Source organism: Panthera tigris, chromosome A3 (genome assembly GCF_018350195.1).
Source record: "Panthera tigris isolate Pti1 chromosome A3, P.tigris_Pti1_mat1.1, whole genome shotgun sequence".
NCBI classification, from domain to species: Eukaryota; Metazoa; Chordata; class Mammalia; order Carnivora; family Felidae; genus Panthera; species Panthera tigris.
Genome location: NC_056662.1, coordinates 72,649,402 through 72,669,185, shown reverse-complemented (window position 1 = coordinate 72,669,185; position 19,784 = coordinate 72,649,402). Strand labels below are relative to the sequence as shown.

General features: G+C 39.7%; 1 protein-coding gene across 2 annotated transcripts in view; it reads right to left on the bottom strand.

Moving 5' to 3' along the window:
- Positions 1–19,784, bottom strand: part of SPTBN1 (spectrin beta, non-erythrocytic 1) — a 198,920-nt gene that overhangs the window by 142,099 nt on the left and 37,037 nt on the right. For both annotated transcript variants that reach the window (XM_042981401.1, XM_042981398.1), the window contains exon 2: positions 1,343–1,537. In XM_042981401.1, coding sequence (XP_042837335.1) covers positions 1,343–1,490 — 148 coding nt within the window. In that variant the 5' untranslated portion in view covers positions 1,491–1,537. The remainder of the gene's footprint in view (positions 1–1,342; positions 1,538–19,784) is intronic.

The window sequence follows — 19,784 nt, the reverse complement described above, 5'->3', positions numbered from 1 at the left end:
AAGGAGCTCAGATGGAACTGACCCCTCTCTGCCTCACCCCACAACCCCCATGCCAGAAGTACATCTTCATTAGCTAATGTCAATCAGTGTACCCTCTTCTCTGACTCCACTGGAAGAGAGATTCTAAGGAAGGCCCATGGCCCAAGTCATGATCGATCAGGTCAGTGAGACTGATCCTAGGACATGGTAGAAGTACTGGGGCAGCAGAGGTGCTCTTTTCTCCTGGGTATCCTTACAGACGGATCTGGGACCTGGGGCAGCCATCTGGGAACTATAAGGCCAAAAAATATAGAGAAGGAAACTGGGTCCTGTGCACACCATTTAAGCCCAGAAATAAGTCTTGCTTAAAGGCCAAATTTGCCTTTTATGTGATCAATACATTTTCTTTACCATTTAAACCACTTTGGGTTAGGTTTCCTTTTGCTTACAATCAAGAGAACTCTAAATGACACACGCATCCTAAGCAAATTATACTATAAAGGTAAAAAGAAATGTGAGCTATATGAACAATTAACAGTAAACTTACCTGTTAAATCATGGCTATAATTTATGTGTCATGATTAAAGACATTCAGAAAAAAAGTCATAAACTTACTTCTCTCATTTAGAAACCATCTTATTTAAAATCTCAAAGTACAGATGCAAGACCTTAAATAGACTCCACTTTGACCCTTGGTTTACATATATTCAGTACTGCTGAATCCTGATGAAACCCTGATGAAACCCTTTCCTGATTTTCAGGGCAATTCAGGGCAAGACCACTACCCACCCCAACTAGGGTTAGGGTAAAAGTGTGTTCTAAGTATTCAACAGCACCAAGAGAGTTAGAAATCACAAAGGAAGGATGTGTTCCTGCTAATTTTAGTGAATTAATGGCAAACTTACCTGTTGTAGCATTAAATATGCCCTCACCACATTAACTTATTGCTCTTTACATCTAAAACCCTGGCATGTGATGCTAACTACTCTTGGTCAGTCAAAGTAAGAACTCTACTGTAACAAGTCAGGTCAACTAAAATATCACAGCAACTAAGCACACAGGATGATTTGTACATTTGTCTGAATACGGTACAATATGCTGCATTATTTTGAAATGTAAGAGGAGTCAAAAATAAAAGAATTCTTAATAACCTAGGGCAGCTTGAAAAAAAATCACTCAATCATTTTGGCCTTAAGATCGACAGTTCCCCAAATATGGACCTGGCTACCTTATACAACGGTCAACTCCTAGGACATGTTTAAGTAGAGGTGAGCTGACCTTCCTGTAGAAGAGACAGGGTGGGTGATTTTAAAGGGAACTATCAGGCCCCTGGGCTTCTGTCACAGGGCATGAGAAGACTTACCTGCCAGAGCCTTGATTCGGGACCGCTCAAAGAGCCTTGCAGAGCTGTTCTCATTGTCCCAGTCATCCACATCCCAGCGGTTGTTGACATCGCTGTACTGCTGTTGGATCTCAATGTTGTCATAGTCTGTGGCTACTGTGGTCGTCATCTTGAACTGTCTCAGCTGCTCCTCCACATCAGCTCCTTCTTACAGTTCTGTGAGAAAGAGCAAGAAAATCCTATTTAGAGGTCGAAAATGCTCTGTGCTCCCATGAAACCTACTGGGATAAAGGTAAAGTCGAATTGTAGAACAATTCCTACATGTCAAGAACAAGTTTCTGGGGTAAATCAATGCTGGTTTTGAACTTGAGCACTGCCTCATAACACGTGTGTGACCTTGGCTAGGTTATTTAACATCTCTGCGTCTCAGTTTCCCCAACCATTAAAGAGGAAAGATACTTTCCACGTTGTTCACAGGACTGAATGAGATGACACACACCCAACACAGGGTGAGTTTCTTCCCTCTTTGTAATGTTTAAGTTTTGCAGATTTAAAGTTTTATTTAAGAACTAAGATGAACACCTAGGGCTTCTGAATGAACTCATTTACTTCTACCGTGTACCACCATAAACTATAATCTCTTAGCTTCTCCTAGAAATTCATAAAATGTTATATAAGAGAACAGATCATTTCACCTAAATATCTCATTTTCATATCAGAACTAACAGATGCCTAAGATCAAATGAAATAGTAAATGTAAGGCACCAAGGACTGTTCCGGTGCATAGGAGAGGTTCAAACAATAATGACTGCAATTATTTATATCATTGTTATTTACAAATCCTATGACCAATACCCATTTCTCAGGGGCCCACCCAGGTCACAGTATTTTACAAGAACAAATAAGAACAAGAACCTAGGCCTCAACTTTTGGTCCACTGCTGTCTTCACTTTATCAAAATACCCTCAGAGAATAATGACAAATACATTCAGCTTATATAGCTTCTTCTCTCTTCAATACAACTATGATTCATCCACTGAACTACAATGTACTTAGGACTTACTACGTGCTCAGCACTGTTTCAGATGCTAGGGATAACAGTAAACAAGATAAGGACTCAGTTCAGGGCACCTGGGTGGCTCAGTCAGTTGAGCCTCTGACTTCAGCTCAGGTCATGATCTTGCGGTGCGTGAGTTCAAGCCCTACATTGGGTTCTGTGCTGACGGCTCAGAGCCTGGAGCCTGCTTCAGATTCTGTGTCTCCCTCCCCCTCTCTCTGTCTCTCCCCACTCATGCTCTATCTCTCTCTGTCTCAAAAATAAATAAACATTAAAAAAAATTTAAAAAAAGATAAGGACTCAGCTCTAGTGAAGCATATGGCATAGGAGGAGCTGAACAAAAAGCACACAAGGCAAAATAGTTGAAAAAAAAATGAAAAGTGGAGTGATACAACACAGTCAATGATCAACCACACTGTATTATAAACCTCAAAGTTGCTAAGAGACTAGATCTTATTATTCACATCACACACACACACACACACACACACACACACACGGTAATTATATCACGTGACAGAGATGTTAGCTAATGCTACAGTGGTGATCATGTTGCAATACACATATATATCAAGTCAACATGTTGTATACCTTCAACTTATATAATATTATACATCAATTATATCTCAATTTGAAAAAGAAAGAGAGGGGTGCCTGTGTGGCTCAGTCAGTTAACAGTCTGACTCTTGATTTTGGCTCAGGTCATGAACTCAAGGTTTGTGAGTTCAAGCCCCATGTCTGCTTGGGATTCTCTCTCTCCCTCTCTCTCTGCACAATGCCCCTGCCCCCTCCCCTCAAAAATGAATGAATAAACCTTAAAAAGAGAGAGAGAGAAAATTTTGAGACTACTTGAGATTTGGTGGTCAGGAAAGTCCTCTCTGAGTCAGTATTTAAAATGAGATCTCAGTGTCAAAAAGGAACGAGTCATGCCCAGATCAGGAGCAACAGCATCCCAGGCAAAGGAGAGACTTTATGTTGAGAAGCAGGATAGCTTGTTGGGAGGAAATGAAGAGCTCAATGACCCAAATAATGACCCATCTTTGCTCAAACACAAACATTTGGATGGGAGTAAAATCCTGGATTCCCATCAGGTAGACATAATCAATTCCAACAATATAAACTTATCAGTAATTTTAAGACTTACATTAGCAACATATTTAACCACGTTTTATAAAAACATAAAAAAAATTATAGAAAATTAAGCCAATAAGTATATTCTATTGATCTTACTGTTTGTTGCTTTTCACATTGAGTCATAAACCCCTTAAAAAAAAATCAATAATGTCATGTACCATTTGACCTTGGAAGATGGTTAATTTTCATAACTATGTTAATACCAAAGACTTTCGTAAAATTCAGCCTTGGAGGATGCCATCTCTATGGGGAAAAAATGTGAAAGTGCTATGAATTACAAATTTGTGAAAGCAGAGAAAGTGCAATTCAACCCAACCCATGGTGAAATCTAAACACTACATACCTCTCCAGATTCGTGCTGGCTATTTGGTGCCACCTGCTGACCAATGAGAACAAGCCACACCACGGCCTCTAGGGCAGCTAACAACCTGTGCTCCATCCCACCACACCGGACTCCTGAGTAAGCCCAACTGCAATCCTTTCCCCTATGCAACCCTCTTCCTACCAATGACTTATCCCAAATTCAGCGACTGCTTTCCAGAAATTTCTCAACAAGCATTAATCCTCCTCTAAGCTTTAAATAAGTCATTCAAAGCACATAAGTACGTCTTGTCCTAAAAATTCTTCTTTAATGGTGTTCTTTAATAACATAATTTTCCCTTAAGACAAAGCAACGTGGGAAGCAAAAGCTCCTACTAGTCTGTGTACAAAAGAAATATTGATGCTATCACTTAATTATTTTTTTTTCAATTGGTTCACTTGAGTGTCTAAGAACTTGGACATCAGGATCACTTTTTTCTTTAACATTTTCCATCTGTCCTAAGATAATATCTTTATCAAACAGCTGATTTTTCATAATGATGGAAGATGGAAGCTTCCCCCTCCCCCCGCCCCCCGCACCAGGGCAATGTTAAAATGAAACATCCCAAACCCCAAAGGGCCACAGTAAAAGGGTGTTTCTAGGTTTTCAAAAACAACAACAGAGTAACCTGAGGATAAAGGGAAAGTCAGAGTCAAGGAAAGATGTGGATGAGTATGCCCAGGACATGTGGATTCCAGAAAGCTCAGCACACTATAAACATTATTATCCCCCAGCCTATTTCAACAAGTGCCAGTGGAGGTGTCTCTAGTAGGTTATCTATAAAGGGCTAGATTTTCCTAAGGTGCTATCAGCCATGTGACCCCACAGCCAGTGAAGTAATCTGTATTTCTTAAATGGCTGTGGGGAGATTAGGAGGAGAGAAGAAAGGAGAGCTGGCCATCTTGGAACTCTGCCTAGTGGGTCCACCATTTGGAAAGCCTGAGATGGCTATATAAGGTTGGCATGAAACAAGACACTCTCCCCTCCCAGAAAAGGTTCCTCCCTGCCGCTATGGGCTCAAGTAAGGGCCTGGATTCTCACTTGATCACCACAGCAGGAACTCATTAAATAATCCCCAAATGAATAAAAATCAATAATATACTGGGTGCAATAAGTAATACCCATGTTTTTGTAGCTAGGTTTGGGAAGATGGGTAAAAGTACATACCCACTTTCCCAGCCATGAGAGAGAGAGAGAGAGAGAGAGAGAGAGAGAGAGAGAGAGAGAGAGAGAAAGAGACAACAAGGAATATATAAGAAAATGTCGAGACTTCTCAACAACGTTACTCTTCTGTAACCCTACATCCTATGAACTGGTATTTTCCAAAAGATACAAAAAAAATTCCAAAAGCTCATCATTTTCTGCTTCAATAAGAAGACAATAATTTTATTTCTTTAAACTGGCAGACCAGTTTAGATCTAGATCTAGATCTAGAAGGCAAAGAGGTTCCTACAGCTCTTGCATATACCACTATAAGGTCACAACCATCAAGAAAAAATCCAGAACATTACCATTCCAAGTTTTAGTAGTATTCTATTAGTTCACCTCTTTATTGATTAAAATTCTGTAAGTCAGTATCTCTCAAAGCCCAGAAGGAAAATACCATATCTGTTAACTTTCCGAGATGCCAAATCTGTTTTCCATGTGACACAGGTATTAGATAAATGTACAGGTTTTTGTTTCTTATGGTTATCTCCAAGTTTCCTTCTACTGCCCTCTTCTGTTACTGTACAAAATCTCCCTTGGTGATGTTACCCACTCCCCAAGCTTTGGCTCCTTCCCTATGTTGACTGCTGCTCCCTGGACAGCTAAGTGCTAAAGATCACCAGGTCAGTGTCTAAAACTAAACCCCTAGTTCCTTCCTGCAGACCCTGTTTCCCTTCCATCACTCCCTCACTAAATGGCACCTTCCTTTCTTCCAGGTACCTCACCTTGCAGTCCCCATCTCCCCCTCTCCTCCCATCTTCAGCCCCCAAGGCTGCTGGTACCCCCTGAAAATCCCAAGAGTTAGCTTAAGCAACAGTTTCCTCTTTTTCCAGCAACTCACCTCCAATTTTAACCCCTAACCCTTTCCCCTACATTGCCACCAGAGGGAACTTTCTCAAATGTAAGTCCAATCATTTCATTCCTGTGACTAAACCCACCAATGTCCACCCCTTCAAATAATGCCCAGGAACCTTTGAAGAGAAAGGTGACTCTTCATGAGGGAGCTCTGACCAGCTCTCCAGCCTGGTTTCAATATTACTGTTCTAAGCTCTTGTAGCTCCTGAGAAAAAAAGTCAAGCTCTTGACTTACCAACAGGCTACCTGGAAAGAGCTTTCTCCTCTTCCCACAAATCCTAGCTTAGGTATCACTTCATCAAGGAAGCTATCTCTTATCAGTTACCACCATTAGCCCCTCGTCTGAATTAAGACCACCTTAGATAAGCCTGCATAAGCCTGGGAGGGTGCTCCCAGACACCTTATACACCACTGACACATCACTTACCATACCATTATAAGACTGTTTCAAAATTACAAAACTTCTAGTTACTTACTGTTAATAGGCCATAGGCTCTCAAGGTCACGTTCCCATCTTACTGTCCTTATATCTTCTCAACTCTTAGTGAGTGCGTGGAAACATTAAGTGCTTGCTAATTATTTATTTGTGGCTGGCTGGGTGGGTGGGAGACTGGTAGAAGGAGGTCTGGAAGGTGAGGCAGATGTCACCTTCTTGACAGAGGCAATGTCAATTCAAGCTGCCATGCTAGTACCATCTCATCAGTCACAAAGGCCAAAATACATACTATTCTGAGCTATACAGATCTTCTAGGCATTCTGCTTTTAAGGAAGTCACAATTTTAGACTAGGCTGTTAATAAACATGAACAGATTTAATAAGGTACTTCCCATGTACATTTTGAAATTTATGTTTCCCTTTTTAATTTAGTTTTTACCCACTAAAAGAATTTATTTTTTGTCTGAACTATCAGATTTTACAAAGTAACAAGTAGAGAATAAGTGGGATTTTCACTGGTAACACATACACATACATACACACACACACACACACCCCTCCTTAATACTCAATTTTAAAAATTTTATTTGAGAGAGAGAGACAGAGAGAGAGAGAGAGAGAGAGAGACAGAGAGAGAGAGACAGAGAGAGAGAGAGAGAGAGAAAGAGAAGGGCAGAGGGAGAGGAAAGAGAATCTTAAGTAGGCTCCATGCTGAGCTTCAATGTGGGGCTTGATCCCATGACCCTGGGATCATGACCTGAGCCGAAATCAAGAGTTGGATGATCAGGGGAATGAGCCACCCAGGTGCCCCTTTAATGCCCAATTTTATATTAAATGCTCTAATAAATTAAATGAAAATGAAAAAAGGTAACTAACTGTTGCCAATTCTTTTTGAAGATGAAAACCATATGCTAACAATTATTTTGGCAGAATCCAGACTCAAATGTTCTGCAAACACTAAAAACCCTCCCACTTTACTCCTAAAAGAGTTGACAAAGCATACAATGGATTTCTGGTATGCTATCTTTAAAAACAATTCTGCTCAGGTACTTTGAAGAGACAAAACTGTGTGTCTGACAATTTCCAGGAAGAGACCCAGGAGAGTTCTGCCTCCATCCTCTCAACTATAAAACATCCACAGAAAGTAAGGCAGTCACACCCTGTTTGCAATGTGCCCATTGAGTCATTCTGCAGCATGAATAAAACAGCCAACAAAAAGGAATATCTGCAAGAAACCACATCTAGAACCAAAGTGAAGGATAAACCCAGCTAACCTATTGTTATTCAGGTTCATGGAGTTAATTTCACAATAAGGCCCAAGACATCATCTTAAGTATTCAGAGTTCTCTGCTCACAAAACCAAGACATAAATGATAAGTTACAGTGTGATAGCTAACAAAGTCACATACCCAGTTCCAGTCCTTTATAGAAGTATCATTCACTTCCTTTTTTTTTTTTAAATAAGCTCTATGCCCAACATTGGGCTTGAACTCATAACCTTGAGATCAAGAGTCATGCTCTACCAACTGAGCCAGCCAGCCGCCCCAGTATCATTCACTTTTAAAATGACCAGTTTTGGGAATGCAAGCTGGTGCAGCCACTCTAGAAAACAGTATGGAGGTTCCTCAAAAAACTAAAAATAGAACTACCCTACGACCCAGCAATTGCACTACTGGCATTTATCCAAGGGATACAGGTGTGCTGTTTCGAAAGGGCACATGCACCCCAATGTTTACAGCAGCACTATCAACAATAGCCAAAGTATGGAAAGAGCCCAAACATCCATCGATGGATGAAATGATAAAGAAGATGTGGTATATATATACAATGGAGGATTACTCGGCAATCAAAAAGAAGGAAATCTTGCCATTTGCAAATATGTGGATGGAACTGGAGGGTATTATGCTAAGTGAAATTAGTCAGAGAAAGACAAAAATCATATGACTTCACTCATATGAGGACCCTAAGAGACAAAACAGACAAACATAAGGGAAGGGAAATAAAAATAATATAAAAACAGGGAGAAGGACAAAACAGAAGAGACTCATAAACATGGAGAACAAACTGAGGGTTACTGGAGGAGTTGTGGGAGGGGGGATGGGCTAAATGGGTAAGGGGCACTAAGGAATCTACTCCTGAAATCATTGTTGCACTATATGCTAATTTGGATGTAAATTTTTAAAAATAAAATATAAAATAAAAAAATAAAAATAAATAAAATGACCAGTTTACTTGCTGCTTTACAGGAATACACCAACTATACAAAAAGCATGATTCAGTTATACAAACAAACAATTCATAGAATCAGGCCATTTTGAGAGGGAGGTATGCTCAGATACCTGTTTAATAACTACCCATCATTAACAAAGGTGGTCTTCAAATACTCTATACTAACTTCTGTCTGTTTTATTTATCAGTGACAGAATAGGTTAAAATCTTCCACTGTGAGTGGATTTATCAGATTTTCCTTATAATTCCCTGGATACATATAAATACAAATCATATCTATTTTGTCTTCTTGGTGGGCTAATAACATGGAAGTAGCCCATTTTCTCCCTAGTCACACATTAACTCTACTTCTTTGATAGTAATATTTACCTGGTATATTTTTTCCATTCCACTCTTACCTTCTATAGTCATTTTGTTTTAGGTTTTAGTTATGCCTATTTTCTTTTTTTTTTTAATTTTTTTAAGTTTATTCATTTTTGAGAGAGAGAAACAGAGTATGAGCAGGGGAGGGGTAGAGAGAGAGGGAGACACAGAATCCGAAGCAGGCTCCAGGCTCTGAGCTGTCAGCACAGAGCCTGACACGGGGCTCGAACACACGGACCGCGAGATCATGACCTGAGCTGACGTCGGACACTCAACCGACTGCGCCACCCAGGCGCCCCCCCCTTTTTTTTTTTAATTTTTTTTAAGCCTCTTATTTTTAAAATCTAATCCAAGAGTTTCTGTCACTTTGTGGACAAATATAATCCATTTATGTTTATTAGGATTACAGCCATATATGACATTTCAACCAACTTGTTTTCTATCTTAATTAAAGAAATGGGGAACTGGGGCCCAAAGAGTTAAACAACTGGACCATGTCACAGCTGTGAGCCCAACATCTATAGTATCTTTGTCACCCCTGAATCCTGAGCCATAACTCAATCTAATTTTTAAAATGCAGAGAGCTGACGAGTTTAACAACCAAAGAAAATGCTAATAATACTTAAAATAGCTTAATTTTCATGCTGGCTTACTTTATGTGAGCATAGTGTTTTACTTACTTTTTCATTCAGTCCTTCCCAGGAAACCTTTAAAGAGCTTTTTATTTTTTTTATTTATTTTTGGGCCCAGGAAACCTTTGAGGAAGATATCATTATTAGTCCTACTTTATTATTTATTTATTTTTTTTAAAAGTAATCTCTACACCCAACATGGGGCTTGAACTCACAACCCCAAGATCAAGAATTGCATGCTCTACTGATTGAGCCAGCCAGGCACCCCTATGAGCCCTATGAATAAACTAAGGCTTTGCTCCAGGTAGCAGAGCAAGGAAAAGAAGAAGCCAAGGGGATCTGAACCCAGTATATAGGACTCCATAGCCCATGTTTTAAATGAATAACTTAGCCAACATTTTGAAGCACAAAACTTTAATAGTGGTCTATATAAAAAAAAAATCTAATGGACTCAAGGTTCTTAAATAAATTAGGAAATAGATTAGCCCTCTTCAAAGTCTAATTACTGCTTAAGGCAGCAAGTGACCTAAATAGGCCTCCAAAATTGTGCATTCTCAATGGAGGTGATATTCCTCCCAAAGAGTGAAAATTCATTTTGGGAATGGGGGGAAAATACTCTTTCCAATGTTAAGTACAGAGATATGGAGTATTTGTAGTATTAAAATTTCATGGATGGAAGATTAGGGGGAAAAATGTCTAAAAGACTCCTGGTAGAGAACAGGAATAATGAAAAAAAGGTTAAAAAGCACCATCCAAGCTAAGAGAAAACATGTATCACTTTTACGTAAATGAAGACCTGAAGGCAGCCACAGAAGACAGGAAGACGAAGAACAATTTTTTTTTTTGTAGAAAGGATTAGAATTTCATATACCAAAGGTCCTATTCATCATGTTTCTGATATAAAAATTCACAGTGGGCTACTCTTCCCAAACACTAATGTATGTGCTTTAGAGAAATGATGATGGTTAAGCCACCTTCTCCCTACAACATTCTAAGAGTAAAAAGCACCTATTACAAACCTTCTGCTATAGACTGAATGTGTCCCCCTAACAATTCACATTAAATTGTAATGCCCAATATGGTGTACTGGGAGGTGGGGTTTGAGGGAGGTGATTATAGAACAGACACAGAGTGTAACCTCACTCATTCTTCCAGGAGAGGTTACAGAAATGTGATAGCCATCTATAAACTAGGAAGTGGGTCCTCATCAGACACCAAATCTGCCAGCACCCTGATCTTGGACCTTCCAGGCTCCACAACCATGAGAAATAAATGTCTGTGTTTATCTATGGTATTTTTTTTTATAGCAGCTTAAAGGGACTTCATTTCCAATATTTAGAAATAATCTCTTTCCTACACAAGTAAAAGATGCCCCCAAAAGGCTGATGCTTAGTTTTATGAACAAAGTCCTAGGAACAAATTTTATTTTTTAACATGAGCACGTGAAGCCAGGCTCTACTATTTGGAGGAGGAAATTTCCTTATTGTAAAGGAAATTAATTATTTTAAAACATTTCAGTAGCAAACAATACATTGACCATAATTCATTTTATCTTAAAGCAATCTATTTAAAAAATCCATCACTATGGCTTAACAATTTACATTACACAATGACCAAGAACAGATTTCTACAACAAGGAGGAGTATAATGTAGGGGGTGGAAACAAGGCATTGCTGTGACCTTCCTCTATTTTATAGGGTAAGCTGCACAAAAACCAGTGGAATTATAAACAGAATTATTATTTGACCGTTTTAAATGAAAGGAAAATTCTTAATACACTGAATAGAAATTTATCCTCTTTTACTATTTGTAAATGAAATTTTTAAACAAAGTACCTAATTTATTTTCTCTGCCTATGATATCACCCAATTCTAAATATAAATCTGCAAGCCCTGAAAGTTTTTTTAGACTAGCTTTATTTTGAAAACAGATCTAGACTAAGATTTTTTATTTTGAAAACAAAAGATTTTTTATTTAGAAAGAAAGCTTTTGCAATGTCTACCTAATATGCCTCAAAATCACTTAACTTGAATCAAACAAAAAAAAATAATACAATAATTTCTACTAAACATATGGCTATCTTTATCGGCAGCTAAAGACCAAACTTCTTTTTGTCTCCTTACAGAGAGAAGCAATTAAAACTGAAATCATTAACTCAATGAATGCAGACCTAACACCACGATCTGATATGATAGCCAGTGTGGGATTTCTGAGCCATTAGAAGTAACTATTTTGGTCTTACCCTTATTCCCAGACAGTTTTAAATTACATTAGAATATAGGCCTAATGGCACTGCTGCCAAAGTGCTGATCCTGAATTTCAGTAAGTTTGGCATTTCACTGCCTTATTTGAGAAATTTCCTAAGTCAGTATCATGTGCGCCTAACCGGAACAATAGAGGAGCAGTAATGTGCTTTCTATTTGGAAAGCAGAGTTTTCCTTCTAGAGTAGCCCATTGCCAAAATCCTCTGCAAATCTATCAAGCGAAAATGAGTACCTCTATTTCCTGGAATAGTGATCAAATGAAGGAAATATATAAAATGGCAATGAAAAACAACACTATGGGAAATGATGAATGAGGCACACATACCCTAAGCTCCATGAGGGCCAGGATCCTCTCTGTTCTGCTTATTTTTATACCGCCAACACCAGCATCAGACTTAAGCCACAGCAGGTGCTCAAAAACAATTATGAATTAAAATGGCAGGTGCCAGGAGCAGTGTTAACTCCAGAGCAATTCTGAAACACAATGCTTTTTTCTGCCTAAATCATATGTATCTTGGATCCCAATAAAATTCTCATTGTTACATATGTGAGAACCTTCTCTTCACTCAGTTTCATTTAGAAAAGGAACAGTTTTTACGAGAAGTTTGCTTTCAAATGTTACAAAATAAGACAGATCATATTTGAATAGGAATGGAGCAATCACTAATTTCACAATCTCATTTGGGATAAATAAATACATGTATCTTAATACGTAATGTTTTAAGAATCATTTCCCTTTGCAAAATGACCAAAACCCTAGGCTTGTCTAATACCCAAATTTCCAAAGGTTTAAATATCTCTAGTTAAGTTTTCTCAGAGAGAAGTTCAAACAATTTTCGTTGCTCAGGTTAATACTTTGGCAACAAGCCTTTCCCCTATGTATGCCTGGTGAATGTTTCCCAAAGCTACTTAGAAATCTGTAACCTTTCATATGAACAAAATGAGTAAAGGTTGGGCTATGATACTTGAAAAGGAGAATTGACATTAATTTCAGAAAATAACATTCAAATAATTGCCGTTTTAATATGATCAAACCTCTATTACTAAAATTTGTTTAGAACTGATCAATTTGAAAAACTTTAAAAAAAATAACAACGTTTAACAATTAATACAGGCTGAACTCCATTAGAATTCTGCACATTACTTTCAAAAGCTTGATTCCAAAGGAGCTCGGTATCAACCTTGGTAACAAAGGTCAGTTAAAGTAAATGTGGAGATCCATTTTGGATTTCTAGGATATTTAAACGTTGATATATGAGAAAAAGGAGTCACAGTGTTTGAAATGTTCCCTCAAGTTCAGAATGACAGAGAAACTCTCTGATATATAACTAAGAGCATGCATTTCATCATAGGAGACCAAACACAAGTACATCTACCACAGGGCCAGACCCTAACATGACCGACTGAGTCAGCTCAGCACCCCACACCAAACTTCTCACAAAGGCCAAGATTAAAGCATGGCCTACCCAAAGCTACAGGGGCATGGGCCTGCAATTCAAATTTGCTATTGCTCAAATCACTTCAAAATGAAAATAAGGTCTCAGCTGGTGAAGTCCTTAATCAGGTTCAAGAGCAAAGGAAACCAGCAACTTTCCTTGTTCCCCCCAACAGCAGAAAATAGGCTTAAAAGAACAAGAACTAGAGCATCCAGAGCATTCCCTTTAAAAGCTCCCTATTGATATGATTTTGGAAACTGCATTTTTGAACTCCTCGCCTGAACAAAATCAAGCCTAGACTTTTATCTCCTTGAAATATGTTATTAATAAACCAGTTTTCTACTTCCCAAAATACCTACAACATAACATGCACTTTGTTTTTCCTGCTTCCAAATGCTTTCAAATACGTTAGTTACTTCTTTTGCCAAACTCAGCAACAGAGTGAAGAATGAACAGGATGGTAGGGTAAATTAGAGAACTGGAGGCAATAAATCCCGTTAGCATTCTATGATCCTGTGCAGAGAGAAAATCAGGGGGCAGAAAATCAGGGGGTGGCTGGATATTTAGGGATGTCTGAGTGAACTCTGACGCTGTCTTTCCTGCCATCAAATGCTAATGCCGATTCGAAAAGATTCCTGTAATTAAGGGAAGCTTACTAATCTCATTAGCAACAGAGCTACTATCTCTCAGTAACTCGTGATTTTAAAGACTGGGACAACAGAACCAGGTCGGCCTAAACATTACTTTCTCTAGGAAGGCTCTTCTGAAGCTCCCAGTCCCAACCCATGGCCTCCTATTATATGCTCTTGTTGGTATCTTTTCCTCATGGCACATACCTATAGCGTTTAAGTAATTACATGTGTAATTATTTGTTAAATAACTATCTCACCTTCTATACTATACTCTCCATGAGTTGGGCATTTCTCTCTTTTTCATCAATGTATCCGTAGATATAATACCTAGCACATAGCAGATAATAAACATTTAATAAATAAACTTAAAAAAATTTTTTCACCTTCCACAAGTATAAGCACTTTCCCTATGAAATCTGCTGTATCAAGAAAAAAAAATGTCCATGTATTGAATGGTAAATTTTTTCAAATGAAAGCAAAACTCAAACAAAACCTGAATAAACTCCTAAATGATCAAGAATTATCTGCATAATTTTACTATATTTACATTAAAACTTTTAACATCCCTGACTGACCAAGAAGAAAAACTTCAAATGACAACTTCAACTTTAAATTACAGAGGTTAATTTCCTCAGTAAAAACTGCATTGTCAGCTGAAGAGCCATAGTCAAAGGGTGCCAAGTCAAAGATGAAAAGTGTGGTGGGTCAGGTCCATAACCCAGGGCCCAGACAGAAAGTATACCTAGAAACCTCAGAAAGTATACTTAGCACAGTGAAGGACATCGGACAAAGAAGAGACTCAAAACTGTTCAAAAACACAATCGGTACTCCATTTTAAGTACCCAAAGTTGGAAGAGGTGAAAACTGACAGCACTCCAAAGAAAATGTGGCAAGCTCAGGGGCACCTGGGTGGTGCAGTCGGTTGAGGGTCCGACTCTTGGTTTCGGCTCAGGTCATAATCTCACAGTTCATGAGTTCCAGCCCCACATTGGGCTCTGCACTGATGGCGTGGATTCTGTTGTGATTCAGATTCTGTCTCTCCTTCTCTCTGCCCTCCCCCACTTGTGCACTCAGGCGCATGCTCTCTCTCTCTCTCAAATAAATAATTAAACTTAAAAAAAAGATTTTTAGAAAATGTGGTAAGCTCAACATGAAGTGCCAGCAAAAGACAGTACAAACATGGGTGGCTTGGTTGTTAGAAATGAAGTCATCACCCCAGGGCACTGACCAACTCTAGAGTGCTGAGAAGTGGTAGCCAGGTTGGAAGACACCTGGAAGTCCAGGCCCAGGAGCCAGGACCTCACAGGGGAACAAGTCTTAGAGGGACATTCGGCATCTACCCTTAAGAAGAGCTTCAGGAGCTCTCATGTGGGCACTGGCACAAACTCCTTGGCAGACAGGGAGCAACAAATTCATAGTGACTCAGGGTTAGAAGGCACTTTCTAACAACTAGAGCTCTCCAAAAAATGCAGAGGGTTGGCCAGAGAGCAGGGAGCTCACCTTATCACCAGCAGTTCACACAGGGTGGGGGAAGTACCATATGACAGGGAAGCTACAGAGGAAACCAAGTACTGTGTGGGAAGCTGGGCTACATGAATGCTAAGATCCCTTCCAACCAGCAGGCCCCTAGGATTTGGTTAACCACAAAGTATTTACCATTCTTACAACCAGTACACTGTAGTAATAGTACAGTACTCAAAACTTAGTTCCCAAGGTATGCACGATACTCTCTCTTGGATGGGGCTTAAAGGATATTTCAAGAGAATGACTTTTCCATTCCTATTTTTAACATGATCTCTCTTACCTTAATTATAGCCATTCTTTGTGTTTCCATATAAGGAAAGTATTTGCATTCTCTTTAAAACAAAAGTATTCTTCTGCAAACATTTATAAATATTTTCATTGAGTTGCACAACCCCAGTAGAAAAAAAAAGTGGCAAACAGTTTTGAAACTGGTTTTTACTTTTTTTTTTTTTTAAGAGAGAGTGTGAGAAGGGAAGAGAGGCAGTGGGGAGAGAGAGAGAGAGAGAGAGAGAGAGAGAGAGAGAGAAGAGCAAGAGAGAATATCAAGCAGGCTCCATAGTCAATGCAGAGCCTGATGAGGGGCTAGATCCCATGAGCCTGGGTTCATGACCTGGGCTGAAATCAAGAGTTGGATGCTCAATTGACTAAGCCACCCAGGCTTAGTCATTTTGATGAAAACATTAAAGTGCACCACTGAAAATATTTATCAAAACAATTATTTTATTAGGCAACTTTATACTTTTATTAATACCATAATGTACCAAGTAAAACCTATGTTCATTAAAAAAAACCTTTATTTAATTAGAAAATACTGCCTATGCTGGCATAACATCTCTGTGACCCAAAGCATATTATTGAGTCTGGGACGGTTCTTTGCAAAATGTAGAGACATTCCTGATACCTAAATATATGTATAAAAGTTTTTATTTAATAAAGTCAGAATGTCAGAATATAAAACAGCTTGTGCTTCATAAACCCTCTGTTTACACTGCTTAAATGAAAACCTCTCTTTGCTTCTTCAGTTTTGGGAGAAGGGTGCTGCATTTCAAATGGATTCCTTAAGAAAATTACTCTGTGATCCCCCTGATCAGATTTTAAATTCATCAGTCCCACCTACTGTACTTAAAAGTCAATGGACACATATCCAGTATCCAGAATTGGTCATTTTCCAGCTAAGTCCTGACATAACGAGGGTGACAAACCAGATCAAATAACCAAGGTACCAAATCAGCTAGAGAACTGGTTTTGCTATGGCTGTTTTAAATGCAGTTCCTAGATGTGTCCTTTTCTCACCTGTTTTCTAGAGGCAGATCACGACTGCACCATAACATTTCTGAAAAAAGTGAATACATTTGGAAGCATTAAGAAAGTGTGGGAAAACTTCACTGTAATCATACTCAGCTGAAGAATTAGTCATTTAGCAGCTTTTCTGCCAGAAGTTGGCTGGTTTTGCTTTCTGGTGATGTACGTGTGTTTTTGATACTGCCATTTTGCTCAAAAAGGGTTGATATGTTCAAAGACTAGGAATGAGACACCTGTTTGTGAGAGCAAGGATCAAAATGGTGACTTACAAGAGTGGTCATTGCCATACTTATGGAGATTTCTTGCCTGTAAGCCTTGGATACTTTTAAATTCTGCTAAATCCCTCAGACCCTCCAGGGGGAAGGAGTAGGCAGCCAGTGTCAGAGATTTCTTTAAAACACATCTTGCCTCACTGGAAGACAACAGGGAGGGTATTGATCTGCTTAGTTTGCTCTGACTGCAAAGGCACTAAGCAGGTGGGCAGAGACCCCTCACATTATGGAAGGCAGCCAATGGTTTACACAGTCTACTAAAAACTAGCCAAGTTCCCATGAGATCCTTCTATCTTCAAATGGAGCATGCAAAGAAATGGAGTATAAGACATCAGAATGGAGACTCCAGTCTTGGGGGCAGGTGAGACTGGTTGACCAGGATCCAAAAATGCCTTTTTGTTTTTTAATTAATCAGCTCAGTAAAGTATGCTCTACAGGGCAAGAAGATTTTTTTAACTTAGCAATCGCTGACCAGAAGACTAAAACATACCCCACTGTTAAAACCCCTCTCCGTGTAAAATCTAGAGTGACTACTGTGCCAGGAAATATGCCAGCTACACAGCCAGGGAGTATCAGTGTTCCTCTTGCCTCATGACCACAGAGGGAACACGGCAGTGACATCAAGTGCATTCTCCTTGAGATGAGCTGGCTGACGTACTAGCTCAGGAGTCTGTGCAGAGGTCTCTCTTCATTCCTAATGAGGACAAAGCCAATCAGCATTGGTCCTCTTCAATGAGACTGCTCGCCACTCCCACACACTCTAGGAACCTCCCTCAAGAAGTTCCAGAAAGTTCCTGCTAGCCAGCTCCACAGGCTTTACAAATGAAGAAGGAGGAGACCCTCCCCCTTGCTTTCAGTGTACATTCCAAGAAGAAAACACACACACACACACACACACACACACACACACACAGCAAAGCATGAGTTTACCTTTGGTTTTGCAATGAGATAGATTTTTCATTAACACATTTCTGTCTGACTTCAGACTAAGTCCATTAATCTTTATGTACAGAACTTTGCAGAAAAAGCAGGCTGGGAGCCTGCATGCATACAAGTCCCAGACCCAAAAGGTATTCTCTGAAGTGAATATTTATTTCATTTCCTCTAAATAGCAGGAGGGATCTTGCATCTCTGCCATGCCTCTGTTGCCAGAAATAGCAATGTCAGGAGCAGCCCTCTCTGATGTAAACCAACTCCTCATGGAGGAGGGGCAGGCAGGTACAGCTAGACCATTCTATCAGCCTGACCATCCCACAGCGCTAAATTGATGCCAGCTGTCCATTACTGTCTACATTCCTTAGGTCTCTGGAACCTGCTCCTGACAAGAATAACAAACCTTCACCATCAGCTTCCAGATGATAGCAGAGGTGAGGCCTTCAGGGCTAAAAAGCAGAAAACCACCAGCTTCCCCATCACAGCTACTGTCTCTCATGGAGAGGAGGGGGGTATTTCAGAGGCCGGTGAGTGTCTTTTAGATAAGAGATGAATGAATTTTCTGATTCATGTCCTGAAAGAAAAATGCATTTTTATTTTCTTCATTTCTCCAAGTTTTACATTTGGAAATGGATGCTGTCATGTTACAACAATCAACAGCAGGTCTGGAAATGAACCAAAGCCCTTTAATCCAGTCTTCTTGCTTTAAAATGCAAGTGGTTTTCAATCGAACATTCCAAAATATGCTAATGATCACCTGCAGCACAAATTTTCAGGGAGCTGTAAACACTTAACCAAAAATGTGATCAAATTTTTCTCAAAAGTCTCTATGCACAAAAGTCACTCCATATCTCAGCTTCCTCTTGTCTCACAACTCCCCAGCCCCTCCGTTGTACTCTCCTCTCTTCAGAAGCTTCATCTCCCACGTAGGCTGCGCCACAGGTGCCCTGTGCTGGGCCAGGGGGCAAGCCAGGTTACCACCCTCCACTGTGCACAGACCTGACCAAGTGGCCAGCAGAAGTAGGCAGGTAAAGAGAGCATTTTTAGACAAAGCCTCCAACACAAAAAGTCACAGACCAATTCAGAGTCCAGGGGTCCAATCCCTCTCTTTGATGCTGCAGACCTGTACCTTACTGTCCAGCCAGGTTAGCACTTAATTGCTTTAAACTACCCTTAATGGATACAGGTAGCATTAGGAATTGTCAGTTATCCAGAACACTGCCTAAATAATCTCTACTATTTCCTAGAGAATAGTAATAGAGAAAGAGGCTTCTAAGATATGCAAACATGACCAGCTATACCAAAGACTCTTTCGTGGTAAACAGCAACTGGTCTGGAAGCTGCCATCTCATTTTAGCTAATTGCAAACCTATTTGTTTCTGGAAAAAACAGAACAAAACAAAACAAAAAACAAAACAGAGAACCTGAGGCAGTTTATCATGCCTCTCACTGAGGAATGTGGTAGCTCCAGTGGGAAGTAGAGGGCAGTTTCTACTTGGATGAAAGGGACAGGCTGATCAACGCTTCATCCTCCTTAATGGGGTCCTACCCTCTGTAGCAGCTTGGCTGGGCTCTCCATAGGGGCCAGACGCCCAGGAGATCACCAGAAATCCAGAATCAGAGACTGTGACATCCCTTCCGGAAGCCAATTATCCCATGTTTATGTCAGTCCCAGAAGGGGCCTTAGGACAAGTCACCTCAAGGTTCAGGGCCTCAGTTTCCCCGTCTGTAAAGAGAGAGGTCCAGACTGGAACAGCAGTTTCCAGCCACACATCACAATCCCTCACAGTAATTCTGTGACTTAATTAGGCTCAGATGTGGGTGGGCA